This window comes from Ammodytes marinus (genome assembly GCF_949987685.1).
Source record: "Ammodytes marinus genome assembly, chromosome: 6".
In the NCBI taxonomy this organism is placed as follows: domain Eukaryota; kingdom Metazoa; phylum Chordata; class Actinopteri; order Uranoscopiformes; family Ammodytidae; genus Ammodytes; species Ammodytes marinus.
This window is the reverse complement of record NC_137235.1, coordinates 33,834,589-33,851,334: the sequence shown is the minus strand read 5'-3', so window position 1 is coordinate 33,851,334 and position 16,746 is coordinate 33,834,589. Positions and strand designations below refer to the sequence as shown.

At 40.1% G+C, this 16,746-nt stretch overlaps 1 protein-coding gene across 3 annotated transcripts in view; it reads right to left on the bottom strand.

Annotated features, from left to right (window-relative positions):
- Positions 1–1,579: 1,579 nt before the first annotated feature.
- LOC307251969 (pre-B-cell leukemia transcription factor 1-like) overlaps positions 1,580–16,746 on the bottom strand; it is a 35,271-nt gene continuing 20,104 nt past the window's right edge. Inside the window, exons 3-8 of one of the 3 annotated variants that reach the window (XR_013844914.1) lie at positions 9,238–9,482; positions 8,372–8,562; positions 7,949–8,084; positions 7,703–7,844; positions 3,032–3,126; positions 1,580–2,605 (exon numbers count right to left, since the gene is read on the bottom strand). Coding sequence is in view for 2 of the 3 variants with exons in the window: in XM_080029455.1 (XP_079885581.1) it covers positions 3,083–3,126; positions 7,703–7,844; positions 7,949–8,084; positions 8,372–8,562; positions 9,238–9,482 (758 nt within the window). In the remaining variant the exon portion in view is untranslated. The remainder of the gene's footprint in view (positions 2,606–3,031; positions 3,127–7,702; positions 7,845–7,948; positions 8,085–8,371; positions 8,563–9,237; positions 9,483–16,746) is intronic. The other 2 variants (XM_080029455.1, XM_080029454.1) reach the window with 2 other exon arrangements.

Below are 16,746 nucleotides of genomic sequence, written 5' to 3'. Positions count from 1 at the left end.
TAACTGCAACTGTGCCTGTGTCCTTCCATTCCCTGACAACGTTCCTTACAGTAGAAATTGACAATTGAAACCTTTGGGAAAGCTTCTTGTAGCCTTCCCCTAAACCATGATAATGAATAATCTTTGTTTTTAAGATATTTTGGGAGCAGTTTTGATGGTCCCATTCTGTCTCACTTCAGCAGAGAGTCAAAGAGAAGTGCAACTTGCATTTAGGCACCTAAAATACATTTTCTCATGATTAAACAGACATTTCTATGAGGTTCAAGGCTTAACAACATAATCCAACCAACTTTGTGTTTAAAGTCATCAGTTTTACATGCTGTTACAGGCATTAAAATCAACAAAACCACAAGGGTACCCATATTTTTGCACAGCCAGTTTTTCACATTTTATTTTATTTCACACAACCAAATACTGCTTTTCAAAAAATCTTTGTTTGGAAAACATCCCAGTAGTTAGCTGTTCCTGGTAAATTAAAGACATACCACTTTTATCTTTTTTTTGTGAAAGCAGAGTCAATTATAATGCCGGCTGAGAGGGGTTCCCAAACTTTTTCATATGACTGTAAGTGGCTGGTAGAACACATTTCCAACTCATTCAAAAACCTGTCCTTGTTTTTGTCACTGGATTAAACACACCAAAGAAACCACGAATGATCACTGAATGGTAAATGGACTTCACTTATATAGCGCTTTTCCCTGGTTTTTCACAGACTCAAAGCACTTTACATTGTTTTGTACACATTCACCCATTCACACACACATTCATACACCGATAGCAGCAGCTACAACGCAGGTTGCAAGATAACTATCTGGTGAAATTTGGGGTTCAATGTCTTGTGGCGGGGGATCGAACCACCGACCCTGCACTCCAGTGGCCGACCAGCCTACCCACTTCGCCACATCCGCCCAAACTGAAGGGAGCATGATCGATGTCATCTTACAGTGGATTTCTTTGGTGAAATACTCAGTGATACAAATATCTGCCTGAGACCCTCTGTGTGATCTATATGAAGTAGTCCATCGACCTGGTAGAAATCATAACTATTTTTATTGTAAGGGAAGAACAAGGACATTTAAAAAGGATACATAGCAATTGACTTTAATGTTTGCAGAGTAACAAAACGCAATAAAACGTCCATCTTAATGAGTTGCACAAGTGATGACATCTGTTAGTACAACAGAACACATTTCTGGATAATGTAACATTACAGGTTAACATAGAGTAGTTAGGACCTTTTTAAAGGAGTGGAGTTTTAACTAATTCAATTCAAGCCCTGTAAGACTCTGGATATCATGTCATTACTATCACATCAACATCCTTAATGTACATTGCACCATCTCAAGTCAGAATCACAATTTATTGTAACAATTACATTTGCAGTAATGTTTTTTTTTTCTTTTCTTTTACAGCTTTGACCAATTGAGAGCATTTTATCATAATAACAAGCTATTACATTGTATGGCACTCACTACATTATCAGATACTCCTGGACCATTGTCCACCTCCGCAGATAAAATGACTTAAAAAGTTAAGATATAAAGCCCATTCTCTGTTTATCGGGACTTATCATGATTAGTTGACATTCAATAATGAAGATTAACTAGAAAAGAAAAAAAGTGACAACGACGAAAAGGCAGCAAAAACACAGTTTGTGGACAAAAAAACATTCCTCAGCAAACCTGGTTCGGCAGAAAGAAACAAACTCCTGGGTTAAAGCCTCTTTGGTTTGTGTGCTTCAAAAAGCATTTAAGAAACAATTTACCTGTCAGAGCCATGTTTATTTACAGACATATAAATAGGAACAAACTCAAACCGCAGCTCTTGTCTGAAGCAACACCACAGGATACAAAACTTAAACAAGTGACAATGTGTTTATTCATTTTTGGTCATTTCTGCCATTTTAGATGTTTTTCTGTTGTACTCTTTCAATGCATGTTCTCAGTCACACAACCCTTTTCTTAAAAAAACTTAGAGGAAAAAAAGGAACATTTTTAAAATCGTAGTTTTAACATCTAAAAATGACTACATGCTTTCTTTTTGTCACTTTTTTTTTTCTTGTTTTAATTATTTGAAATCAAATGATGAATCCACATCTATTTCTAGGCCACATACAGAGCCCTAAACCTTCAAAAAGGTGAAGCAGTACATTTAAAAAAAAAAAAGTTAGTTTCATCATCTATTTCTTCTTTCATTCTATTTTTTTATTTTATTTTATTTTAATAGAAGAAAAATATGTAGAATACTTGTAAAAAGAAACAACAAAATGGGTGTCAACACATTGGTAAAGTGGAGGGGTTAAATGAATAATTTGTGGGAGAGGGTGTAGGGGAAAAAGTTTAGCATCACAAAAAGAAAAAACAAAAAGAAAAAAGTTGCAGTATTTTGGAAATGCTGAAAAGTCTGTCTGTGGCTTGCCTGGGGGGGTCACAGCCTGCAGTGTGGGTTGTATTACTGTGAGGAGCGGGATAGGGAGTGGGGAGGAGGAGGAGGAGGGGGTGGGGGGGGGGGGGGTGACGTGGTGCTCCTCGATGCATGGCTCTCTGTGTGTGTGGGGGGGAGATATGGAAGAGAGATCGCCACTGTCCTGCCAGCCATCTTCAACCTGCACAAACAGACATTCAACATGTCACCTAGGAAGGAAGAAATATACCATACTAACACATACCCTGGGTTCCAAATCACATGCTTTTTCTTTTTACTACACTACATACTAAAGTACAGAAGAGTTTTAGGGCCACAGGACAGAAAAAAAATCAGATAAGAAAGTTTTTTTTTATTTATTTTTTTCATTATGTCAAGAAATGTTAAGAATAAAGACAAACACTGCAAAATACTATTTGGGTTAGTGGGGCATTTATGTATTTTCAGCATACTACAATTGACGTGCATGTATTGGGACATCCTAAATCTTTTTCTGGCATACTAAATAGTAGGTAAGTATGGGGATTGGAACGCAGGGATAGAAAAGGCTGATACAATGATTGCTAGAGTGGGACAGTGTGTGACTAGCGACAGTGTGTATCAGTACCTACTCACGTAGTGATAGTGGGGAAGGAAGAGAGTTCCTCCAGGCAGGTCTTCATAACCTGTCGTCAGGAGTGTAACAGGGCGCTGGGTATCCTCCTGTTGGTGTAAAGGGAAGACATGTTAACACCCTGGCCCCAACCCGAAGACAGTGAGGGGGCTTATGGCTAGTCCCACCGTCACATCATTAAGTCCACGAGGGCTCTATATGCACCCTGTATGCACTGTTTCCATAAGTCAGCATCTCTTCAGACTTTGCCTGAGGGAATTACCGAAAGTTCATTGCGCAGTGACTTAAAATGCAGGGGAAACTTCTTCGTCATAAGTCTGGCATACGGGATGAGGTATGATGACTGTGCTTACAAAAAAAAACACCACATTAACAAGATCGTAGCCTACATAAAAACATATAAATAAAGACTGCATGAATATGCTGAATTACACTCCTATTTAACTATTTATTTGAATGTTTTGCCTAATGCAGTTTTGAAAACATAATAAATGTGTTAGCCTACTTGACAATGAACTGCCATCCACTCAATTCACCTCAGGCTGTCAATCTCTAAAGAGCCTCGGCCGGGGAGAGTACAGTAAATTTAAAATATGTCCCAAGCAAACAATATAGTTTGTACATGCTTTGGGTTTTTCGGTATGTACTTTTATTTTTTTTAACTAGAATTAATCTTTGCTATGGCTTTGGTCATTTTAAACCTCGTTTTCCATGCCAATAAAGCCCTGTTGAATGAAATAGTAAATTGTGTCACAAAGGTTAAGTGATCTGTGGTAAAGTGCCGTCCCATTTTAACATTTAGAGCCATCGCAGCCTCTCGCACTATGAGGCTTTAGGAGGACATTGGGATTGGGCCCCTGACTCTAACCAACATACTGCACTTCAAGACCTGGGGCCTCTACGAATAGTCCAATCTCCTAACCTATAAGCCTTCTTTTCATATTGATTTTAATCTGGTTGTCGCCAACAGAGTGAGAATCACTTAGGTCGGACTTGGCCAAGGGGAATATGTAAGGCCACTTGAATTCCAATTCACATGTGAAAAAAAGAGGCTACACTTATGTTGATGTTGAAATTAACTGCCCCCAGTAGTCTTCATTAAATGTGAAGTTGGCATTTTATTTTCTCATGGTGTAAATTATGTGCTACGAAAATAACTATTATGATGTTGGTCTTTTATGAGTTCTTTATTATCTTTATGGGGGGTATTTTGTTTTAGCCGAGTTAAATCTTCCTCTCTTCTCCTCTCCTCTCTTCTGTTTTACCTCTCGTTCGTATTCGTGTAGAGTCGGTAAACTCCGTCGGTGGCTTGTTGCTTTAAATATTGCCGCTGTAAAGGATTATGGGATACCACTATCTCCTTTCCTTTCGCATAGGTTAGTCCGGAGTAACCTATGCTAAAGGAGGGTTAAAGGATGAATCGAGGCTCCTTTCCTAAGCATTTTGAGAATTTGAATCACCTATCCGCCGAGTACTTCCGGGTCATCTCGATAGGAAAGGAAATTTCCTATGCAAAAAAGAGGGCCTATCCGAAAAGTCCAATCTCCTAACCTATAAGCCTCCTTTCCTATGCCTTAACCCCTAAACGTCATCGGGGTTAAGGAGATATGAAAGGTGCTTCCTATCGAACATAGGAAAGGACAGCACTGTTTCAAATGAATTCGACGCCACTTTTCCTAACCGACGTCATTGCGCGACGGCGAGTATTGCTGACGTGAGTCACTAGCGTGAAACTACACTATAGCCTATTCTCCGAAAATTGACCACAACAAGCATGGACCTATCGTTTGATCCATGCGTTCTTTTCATATTGATTTTAATCAGGTTGTCGCCAACAGAGTGAGAATCACTCCCATATATCCCAATTCACATGTGGAATAAAAAGAGGCTACACTTGTGTTGATGTTGAAATGAACTGCCCCCAGTAACTTCATTAAATGTGAAGTTGGTATTTTATTTTCTTATGGTGTAAATTATGTGCTACGAAAATAACTATTATGATGTTGGTCTTTTATGAGTTCTTTATTATCTTTAGCCTGTGTGTGTGTGTGTGTGTGTGGGGGGGGGGGGGGGTATTTTGTTTTAGCCGAGTTAAATCTTCCTCTCTTCTCCTCTCCTCTCTTCTGTTTTACCTCTCGTTCGTATTCGTGTAGAGTCGGTAAACTCCGGCGGTGGCCTGTTGCTTTAAATCTTGCCGCCGTAAAGGATTATGGGATACCACTATCTCCTTTCCTTTAGCATAGGTTGGTCAGGAGTAACCTATGCTAAAGGAGGGTTAAAGGATGAATCGAGGCTCCTTTCCTATGCCTTTCCTAAGCATTTGGAGAATTCGGATCACCTATCCGCCGAGTACTTCCGGTTCATCTCGATAGGAAAGGAAATTTTCTATGCAAAAAAAAGTTTTCGGATAGGCCCAGAGACTCCGTAGAGGCCCCTGGATGTTTCTAAACACAGACGAGCTAGGAGATTGACTAGGGCGCCACCAAGTGGAGGGGGGGGAAAGAGGAATAGGAACTCAAGCCGGTGAATACATTGCATTGTAATTAAACTCAAGGGTTGTAGAGCAATATACACCTGAATAATCTGCAGGCTGACACATATGGGAACAGTCAAATGTGGGCTGAAGCTCACCATCATATCATTAAATAAAACTGCTGGCTTACACTGTGATCCAGTCTATATGTTCCCACTGCTGCTAAGACATACAGTCCCCTCCAATAGTATTGGAACGGTGAGGCCAATTCCTTTATTTTTGCTGTAGACTGGAAACATTTGGGTTTGACACCAAAATATGAATATGAGACAATAGATCAACATTTCAGCTTTCATTTCCAGGTATTAACATCTGGATCCGATACACAACTTGGAAGATAGCATTATTTGTAAAGAAACACCACATTTTTAGGTGAGCAGAAGTATTGGAACAGATAGACTTTAAATAAATTAAAGTGAATAAAACGTAATATTTTGTCGCAAATCCTTTGCTTGCAATAACCGCATCAAGCCTGTGACCCATTGACATCACCAAACTTTTGCATTCTTCTTTTGTGATGCTTTTCCAGACTTTCACCGCAGCCTCATTCAGTTGCTGTTTGTTTTGGGGGGTTACTCCCTTCGGTCTCCTCTTTAGCAGGTAACATGCATGCCCTATAGGGTTTAAGTCTGGAGATAGACTTGGCCAGTCTATAACCTTCCACTTCTTGCCCCTGATGAACTCCTTTGTTGTTTTTGCAGTTTTTTTGGATCATTATCTTGCTGCATGATGGAGCATCTTCCAATCAGTTTGGTTACATCTTTCTTTAAATTGGCAGACAAAATGTTCCCGTCGACTTCTGAGTTAATTTAGCTGTTGCCATCATGTGTTACTGTGTTGTTGTCAAGATGAACCTTTACCAAAGTGATGGAAAGGCTAAAGTTTAGAGAAAGAAAGGATCTACTCATGATCCCAAACATACAAGCTCATCTGTGAAACACGGTGGAGGCAATGTCATGACTTGGGCTTGCATGGCTTCTTCTGGGACGGGCTCATTATTCTTCATTGATGATGTAACACATGATGGCAACAGCAAAATGAACTCTAAGTCTACAGAAACATTTTGTCTGCCAATTTAAAGAAATATGCAACCAAACTGATTGGAAGATCCTCCAGCATGCAGCAAGATAATGACCCAAAACACAACAAAGGAGTTAATCAGGGGCAAGAAGTGGAAGGTTATAGACTGGCCAAGTCAATCTCCAGACTTAAACGCTATAGAGCAAGCATTTTACCTGCCAAAGAGGAGACTTAAGAGAGTAACCCCCTAACACAAACAGCAACTGAATGAGGCTGCGTTGAAAGCCTGGAAAAGCATCACAAAAGAAGAATGCAAAAGTTTGGTGATGTCAATGGGTCACAGGCTTGATGCGGTTATTGCAAGCAAAGGATTTGCGACAAAATATTACGTTTTATTCACTTTAATTTATTTAAAGTCTATCTGTTCCAATACTTCTGCTCGCCTAAAAATGTGGTGTTCCTTTACAAATAATGCTATCTTCCAAGTTGTGTATCGGATCCAGATGTTAATACCTGGAAATGAAAGCTGAAATGTTGATCTATAGTCTCATATTCATATTTTGGTGTCAAACCCAAATGTTTCCAGTCTACAGCAAAAATAAAGGAATTAGCCTCACTGTTCCAATACTATTGGAGGTTGAATAAGGGGTGGGAATACATAAGCTTCGGCTTCCTCTCACTCCTTTTCGAACAAAGACACAACATTTATTTTATAAATATTGTTTATGACACTTTATAATAATTGTTTTTTGTGTTATATGTACTGTATTTGTGTCATACTTGCTTTGTTAATTTTTTTCTTTTCTTTTCGAAATAAAGACAAAATTAATGAATGAATGAATACATGCATACTATACTATGTATGTATGTATGTATGTATGTATGTATGTATGTATGTGTGTATGTGTGTATGTGTGTGTGTGTGTGTGTGTGTGTGTGTGTGTGTGTGTGTGTGTGTGTGTGTGTGTGTGTGTGTGTGTGTGTGTGTGTGTGTGTGTGTGTGTATGTATGTATGTATGTATGTATGTGTGTATGTATGTATGTATGTATGTATGTATGTATGTATGTATGTATGTATGTATGTATGTATGTATGTATGTATGTGTGTTTACCTGAATTTGGTGTGCCTGGGGAGTTGGCTTGGCTGGCCTGTGAGGAGGCAGCTGACTTGACACCGTACCGGGTAGCCTCATCCTGCAGCTTTGCAACGTTCTTCTTATACCGAATCCTCTTGTTTCCAAACCAGTTGGCCACCTGAGCGAGTTTTAGAGAGGTTAAAAAGCAAGCCACATTACACGTGAGCTCTATCAATGTATTAATGTTGTTAAAGATTCCCAGTGTGTCTGTGTTGTCCTGACCTGAGAGACAGTGATGGAGCACTTCTTGGCCAGCTCCTCCTTGGCCTCCTCACTGGGGTAGGGGTTTGCCAGATGGGAGTAAAAATATTCATTCAAAACCTCCGCCGCCTGCTTGCTGAAGTTCCTCCGTTTCCGCCTGATAAAGAGAAAGGTGGCAAAGTTGGAAGTACACTGGCACACACACACACACACACACACACACACACACACACACACACACACACACACACACACACACACACACACACACACACACACACACACACACACACACACACACACACACACACACACACACACACACACACACACACACACACACACACACACACACACACACACACACACACACACACACACACACACACACACACAGGAAGACTCAAGTTAAAGAAGGGGGATGGAGGGGGAAAGTAAACCAACCTGGCATCCAGGAACCTGGAGCGCAGGATCATGATGGCTTCACACGTGCTCTGCTTTAACTGAACCTGGATGGTGCTGAACTTGCGGTGGATGATGCCCACCATGCGCTCTATCTCTTTGGGAGAGATGGGCCGCGTGCGGGACTGTTCCCTCAGCAGGTTCATCACGTGGTCGGTGAACTCATTGCATGCCTGTCCAGGAGGAGGATGTTTACGTCAGGTAGAAAGACGAGAGGTGAGATGGGGGACAAAGAAATAAATTGTATAAATTTGTTATGTTTATCAAAATAACTTAAAGTGGCAACGAAGACCGTTCAGTTTGCAGTTTGTGCCGGTTGCGCATATATTTGTTTAGGAAGCAAGTGAAAGTTAGACCGAAGCATGCATCACGACCATGCATAGACCGAAGCATGCATCAGTGAGGTAATGTATTTCTATGTGACTATAGAAGATTAATAATGGTCCATGGTGAAGCAAAGTAAACTTCAATTAAGTAACATTCGAGAACACAGGATGTTCCGATATGCCTTGTGTAAATCATTTTGTTTAAGTTCCCAGGAAAAATCGGATCGGTGAAAAGGAATTAATGATAACTTTATAAAAAATATAATTCTATTTGCTGTTGGTATGCTTCGCTGTTCCAGGTCATGATCATCAGAGGAAAAAGATTAGACTGTTTTGTAAACATTTCCTCGTAGTAGATTGAACCACCTTAAGACTCAAATAAACATTCTGTTTTTAAGAGCTTGTCACTGCACCGCTGACAGAGTAATAATAACATTCTGTATTATCTAAAATTAAGACAAATATTCAAATGTGTTATTATGATCCAGTGGCGTTGCTGAGAAGCTGTGACATCACACACACCTGTTCGTATTTCTCCAGCTCGGCGTGGTACATCTTTCGTATCTGAGCCAGCTTCTCCCTGTACTCGGTCTGTTGTAAGCTGCCGTCGTTGGGCGAAGCTCCGGCTGCCACGGCAACAGCCGCCGCCGCCGCAGACGCGCTGCCCCTCTCCGGACCAGCAACCCCCTCCGCTAGCAGCATGTTGTCCAGGCGCACGATCTGAGGGTCTGGCCCGTCCTCCTCCTGGATGCCTCGGATGCCCAGGGCTGTGGAGGATGGATAGAAACCAAATCAAGTCAAGTTGAGGACACTTTTAGTGGTGCAGATTTTTAAAGCCGGATCTTACAATAAAAAAGAATAATTTTTTGCTTCGATTCAATTTCTCCTGGTAGCATAGACTTCTGAGTTCCAAATCACATACTTTTTAATTTTACTACACTACATACTAAAGTACAGAAGAGTTTTAGGGCCACAGGAGAAAAAAAATAATCAGATAAGGAAGTTTTTTTTTTTTTTTTTTCATTATGTCGAGAAATGTCAAGAATAAAGACGAATACTCCAAAATGCTATTGGAGTTAGTGGGGCATTTATGTTTTTTCAGCATACTACAATTGACGTGCATGTATTGGGACGTCCTAAATCTTTTTCTGGCATACTAAATAGTATGGAAGTATGGGGATTGGAACGCAGGGATAGTTTCTTTTTTCTATTCTACATACTACATCCGACGATAAAAAGAATCTAGTTAGGATGCAGTAGGCATACTATTGGGACATACTTTACTTTCTTGCCTCTTGCTTTTATATCCGTCGCATCCCCGTTTGTTTTCATATGAAGGCTTTGTCGATGTTACGTCACTTCACGTGCGCACTGGATTGTGGGTCAGAATCGCCCAAATAGGATGCACTTTTCAACACTAACAATCTTGGCCGCATGAAGTAGGACATCCGGGTACTTCTAACCATCCTAAATCTGGCCACAAGAATCGGGACATCCTAAATCTTTTTTCTACATACTCTATAGTAGAAAGTATGCGATTCGGAACGCAACCTAAGACTAGAAAAACAGGATGCACTGCAAGCACGTTAGTTAAGAGTGACGGCATAACTTCAGTAGAAATGAGCCCGACAACATGCTGGCATTCAGTGGAAGTTTGAAGCTGTGGCCTCTTCCAGTATGTCAAGTCTAAATATATTAATAGATATTTTAACATATTAAGCACGAATGGCAGCAAACACATAGGTCAGGCTGTGATAAATAAATAAACAAATTCAGTATGTTTTTTTAAAGTTTGGCAAGAATAGAAATATGTTCCCTTGTATTGTGTTAAATGATTTTATTTTTCACAATGCATCATTTGTCTCAAGTGTAACAACACTCAATGGAGTGTTGGTGTATACAAACACTAAAAATTACCCAAACAGCCAGCAGAGAGCACTATCTCGCAATGCAAGACATACATCAAACAAACAGTATTTCAACACACACACATACCCAGCGTTCCAATTCCCATACTTCCATATTATTTAGTATGCCAGAAAAAGATAAATGCCCCCAATAACTCCAATAGCATTTTGGAGTATTTGTCTTTATTCTTGACATTTTTCAAAATAATGAAAAAAAAAAAAAACCTTATCTGATTTTTTTTTCTCATGTGGCCCTAAAACTCTTCTGTACTTTAGTATGTAGTGTAGTAAAAAGAAAACGTATGTGATTTGGAACGCAGGGATTTTCTTTTCTTAATATCCCTTCATAGAATGTTCTCAAACACAGTCTTTTTTTCAGTTAAGATAAAAAAAATATATAATCAAAACAAGCCCCAGTTTGTAATCTCTCATGTCCTTGACACTTTGCTGGATCCAGTCTCTTCCTGGACAACTGTCAGTTTATGAAAATAATGACAATGAAACTTTAGAGGAACCTACGGAGGAATTCACTTTCCCAACACGTCTCCGCCAGTACTTTTAGAGAAACTCTGCATCACATTAAATATACAGTTTCTAGAGAACTTCACCAAACTTCATAGAAGACCATTGTTTGATAGCCCGGGGAAAAGCTGACACTATAAATACTGGATGACATAAGACACTTCCAACCGCTCTTTTTGTTGGAGGCAGTGTGGAGATCAAGTCTCAGGTTGCTATGGTAGCGATGCCAGCTTTCCCTGGCATCCCAAGCCTGAAGAAAAAGAGACACACATACAGGCAAAAACACACAGGCGCGTGCGCACACGCACACGCACACGCACACACACAGCTGTTAATTAATGCCAGCTCTTAAGGAGCGACTAAAGACCCAGTGAAAAATGAAAGCTCATTTGAGAGGTCGTTAATTTGCACAGTTATGCAAATGAGGTGGCAATTACAAGGTAGTTCTAGAGATCGGCCCACATTCATAATCCCGCAACGAGGGCAATGACAGCCTCCGCATCTGGCAAAACAGCATCCAGGCACAAAGACACACAAACACACAACCACACCTATAAACCCCAACACTCACTAAAACATTGATGTAATCGGATTACAATATAATCCAGCAACTCACAAAGTAATATGTGTAGCCGGACTCACACGCACACACACCTGCAAACACGCCACATAAAATAAAATAAAATATGTGCGGCAGGTGCATTTGTGTTGTGTGAGTGTTTTCCATAGCTGCAGCTCAGACTGTGAACAAGATCTACCTGTTCCTCCGCAATATTGACAAGGAAGGGGTAATAAGTAATGCATTAATATTACGCTCAGGGCTCTGGATGAAAACAGTCGAAAACAAATTTAAATTTTGTGAATAAAAATTAATTGCGAAGCCAATGTCTTTTGGAGAAATATTGCAACAAAGCATTATAAAGTATAACGACACAATATGAAATGGGATCAAATTTGCTCTTGTGAAGACAGGGACTAAAACTCAAAACCGCTCTACATGTCATTTCTGTATGATTTTGCTACATGTCCATCAAAATATCATTACTATTTTTCCTTTTAAACTGATCAAGGGACCCTATTAACTTTTTACCTCTCTAGAATTTTTTAATTTATACGTACTGTATGTATTTTTATTTTACTTTGACGTGCTTCTCTCTATCTACAGCCCCCTAATCCCTTATTCCTTCCTTCCACTATACATCCATACTTAACATCATCCCAACCCCTCTCTGTCCCTCTCTGTCCCTTCAGTTCGGATAAAGGTAATACGAGAAAGGTTTCTGCCAGACAAATTCATCGGAATAGGAGAGCAGCTGCTAAAATGCCATCACAACGCAGCAGACAGGTATTTGAAGCTTCTGCTGCCTCTGGAGTCCCGCGAACCTCAAGGTGTAGGATCCAGAAGTTTGCAGTTGTGCATAAACCTATTATGCGGCCACCCCTAAACAATGATCACAAGCTGAAACAGTTGCAGTGGGCTCAGGAATACATGAAGACTCATCTTCAAACAGTCTTGTTTACTGATGAGTGCCGTGCAACCCTGGATGGTCGAATGGATGGAGTAGTGGATGGTTGGTGAATGGCCACAATTTATCCAACAAGGCTGCGACGGCAGACAGGATGTGGCGGAATCATGGGGAGAGAGCTGGTTGGCACCTTCAGGGTGTAGTGAATGTGTACATGTATTTCATTCACTGGCCTTGTGACTTTAAATATGGATATTTGTTTTGTCAAAACCAGGGTTTTTCCTGCATTCAAAAAATGTTGGCGCCCGCCAAAGGAATTTTAGCGCCCCCCAAAGGAAAATCCTCAGCGCCAAAGTGTTTATTTTTTATATATAGATAAATAAATAAAAATCTACTTAAAACGGCTCCAAATGTGTTTCCATTTCCGCGCCATTCCAGTCATATTACTTGCAATCTCAGTTGTAAAAAAAGAAATCAGGTCGGGGATAATCGTTATTAAACTATCATTGTTCCACTCGCCGGGGCATGCAGGCTTATAAATGCAGCAAACCCTTTCAGCCGTGAGCTCCGCTCGGCCCCTCCCTCACCTGATAGTTTCGCTAACGGCTAGTCCAGAGAGTACGAGGGAGACGTTGCGCATTGCCGGGTGTTTTGAAAAACTTCTAGATGACGAGAATAAAGGTAAAACTAATTGTGTTGTCTGAAAACACTTCAGACTCACAACAAACTAAAATAATGTGCAATGTGTCACGCGCGGACACGCGAGTAACATGACATACGCGACCGAGAGACAGAGAGAGAAAGAAAAGTGATATACGACCTGATCTGCACCTTTAAACATCCCGACCAATTTGTTTATTCACTTTAAGTCGAGTCATAGTGGTCTATGACCAAGCAATCAATGAATAAAAACACAGGAATTTTAAAGCTCCTTAACTCCTGCCACCACAACTGTCAACACTACAATGCAACTGCCTATCCAGCCAGCTCCATGACATAAATAAATCATGCCCTTACATTTAATGCTAGCAAAAGACGTGCCCTATCAACACCATTTACAACTGGTTATTTTTATTTTGACATATTTTTTATTAAATTATTAAAAATATGTTTCACTTATTTAGCCTATTTCTATTCTCCCTGTTTTCAGTTCAATTAGGCCTTTGTTTAAAGTCCAAAGTCATGGTGTTTTTAGAAAAAAACCTTGTTAAAAGTAAAATAAATGCATAATGTTCTTAAATCAATGATTAACTGTCTTTAATAATCGTGATAACACAATGTGATTACTCAAAATAATCATGATTATGATTTTTTCATAATCGAGCAGCCCTACCTTCTTCCATGGTTTAGATCAATTAAAGTATTAAACAGGTAGGCCTAGTCATTATTAGTATTTTGACTTCATATCTACAGGTTGTTTATTGCGATTTCATAAGCGTCAGTGAGCTCCATGGTAACGCAGTGATTGACAGGCTGACTGAAATGCTCTTGAGCTGGACAGAAACTCCCCTCTCCCAACCCAACACCCCTCTTAAAATACACAAACCGTTTGCCTTTACTGTCGCGACCCCAAAAAAAGTCGGTCGCGTACTGACCCCCCAAAGGCCCATTCTGAGCCAGGAAAAACCCTGAAAACCCCCCAGACATTCTTCTGGGCTTCAGATAAGTTACCCACTGGTTTGGTTGGTGTAACAATGATTTGATCACTCGGTTTAATCAAAAGCCCACACAAACCCTCTTCCTGCCTTCCTGAAACCAAGGCATTGTCTTGGTCTCACACCTTTGAACTCAGGTGGGGGTGCCTTGTCAGCCAAGCTGGAATGAGCCCCCCTCCCCTCCTGCCATGTTGAAACCAACCCTTTGGCACTATTGTGACTTCACACCTTTGGCTCTGTCATGGGACCTCTGGCTCCACATGACCCCCTTCCTCTTCTGCCATTGGTCAGGAAGTCTCATATGACTTTTGATATAAGCTGGATGTTCCTTCCCAGTTTTCAGTCTTCTCTACCCACCACCTGAATGGTGCTGAAGTTTTCTCTTCAAGAACCATTCGAGGTGCTGGCTTCTCTCCAAACTTCCACCCTGGAAGGGGGACTCTCCACTGTGAAGGCCCTGCTGCTCACGCTCTCTGCTCAGCCTTGCTAACCACCCCTGCCGGTGGTAAGCTCTCCAGGCCAACAGATCCAACCTGCTTCTCTAAGCAACCCAGGAGGAACCAGAAGAACCAGGGAACGAACCAAGCTCCCACCAAGGCCAGACCCTTAAGACGAAGAAGAACTATTAAGCTAAGAGCTACAACCGTAGCCCAGAGACAACAACGCCAGTTAGCACGCTGCTACTGAAGAACCAAAGGACCAACGGAAAACCCAAACTCTGCAACCTTCAACTGATTTTCCTGCTGCCACCAGATCTTCCAACACATTCTGGTATCGTATTTGATCATTGGGCAGTTAGCTTAGCAAGAACACATGGCTTAAAAGACTGTTAACTTGGAAATGTATATTTACTGATTTTGAACTGTTCATTGTAATTTTGTAATTGGGTTTACATACTGTGATATCACATTGAACTTATTGGTTAGATACCCAAACATTTATGTTGATTTGAATTGTCCTTAAAGGGACCTTTGGCCCAAGGCTCCTTTTGTTTCTCTTCCCTCTCTTCCTCCACCACAGGGAGGAAGGTGTGAAAGACCGGCTAATTTGCATCTACACACACACACACACACACACCCCCGTGTGTGCTTAGTTTTAGTGATTTTAAATGTGTTGATTTCATTACTTTCTGTTATTAAATTACAAGCATTTTCTTTTGTAACTAGAAGTTTCTGTCATTCATTTGTGTGAATATTTTGTGGTACGTCAACCGCTGACACGTCAAGAGTCATTAACCTTCGGTAATATTGGTCATATTATCAGATTTATAAGCTCAATAATAATTGATTTATTGTTAGATGTTATGGAGTGATAATTTGACTAGGTTTGATTAATATTGATTTATTTAACTGATCACTAGATCAATCATTAAAGACAAACCATTGATAAAATGAGACAAACTTGCTATTATTTTTCCATTCTTAAGTGAATGGTGGCGTCCCTGCACAACTTTAGTAAATTATTAATGTATTGTTATTTTCAGATTAATTCCTAATAGCAGATTTAATCTGAATGAGCCCATGACCACTACAAGGGTCCCTGACGGTGTGAAAATGACCTCGGGAAAGTATGTAGAGTTTCTGACTCACCACTTTCTTCCGTGGTACAAAAAGAAGGACAGTGCCTTCCGTAGTAAAATCATCTTCATGCATGACAATACAATGCACCATCTCATGCTGCAAAGAATACCTCTATGTCACTGGCTGCTTTGGGCATAAAAGGAGAGAAACTCATGGTGTGGCCACCATCTTCCCCTGACCTCAACCTTATTGAGAACCTTTGGAGCATCCTCAGGCAAAACATCTATGAGGTTGGGAGGCAGTTCACATCAAAACAGCAGCTATGGGAGGCTAGTCTGGCATCCTGCAAAGATATTCAAGCAGAAACTCACAAGTTCAATGGATGCAAGAATTGTGAAGGTGATATCAAAGAAGGGGTCCTATGTTAACATGTAACTTGGCCTGTTAAGATGTTTTTGATTGAAATAGCTTTTGATTTCACTAAATATGACCTCCTAATGCTGCAAATTCAACAAATGACCATTTTTAGTTGTTTACAACCTATAAAATGTTTTGAAACTCTGTTGTGCATAATGATTTGGAACAGTGCATTTGGAGTTTTTTATTTCTGAAAAAAATACTTTTATTAATATACTCTAACGGTTGATGACTTGAAAATTATATTGACTGTGATTTGCATCGACTATTTAGGAAAATCTGGGAAAATCTAATTTGCCTTATAATTTTGAATGCAGTGTATATCGATAATTCAATATCATCATTGTCAAATACAAAAAGCTGTAAAGTCTATATACTGTATATTGGCACAAATATATGCATGCACCGACATATCCATTTAGTATGTGTATAAAGTAACCTGTTACAGTTTATTTACTATTTATTCCAGTACTCTTTGCAATCCGAACCATTTCACTATTGTATACTTGTTTACTTATTTACAGTTAGATGGGCATTATATGTT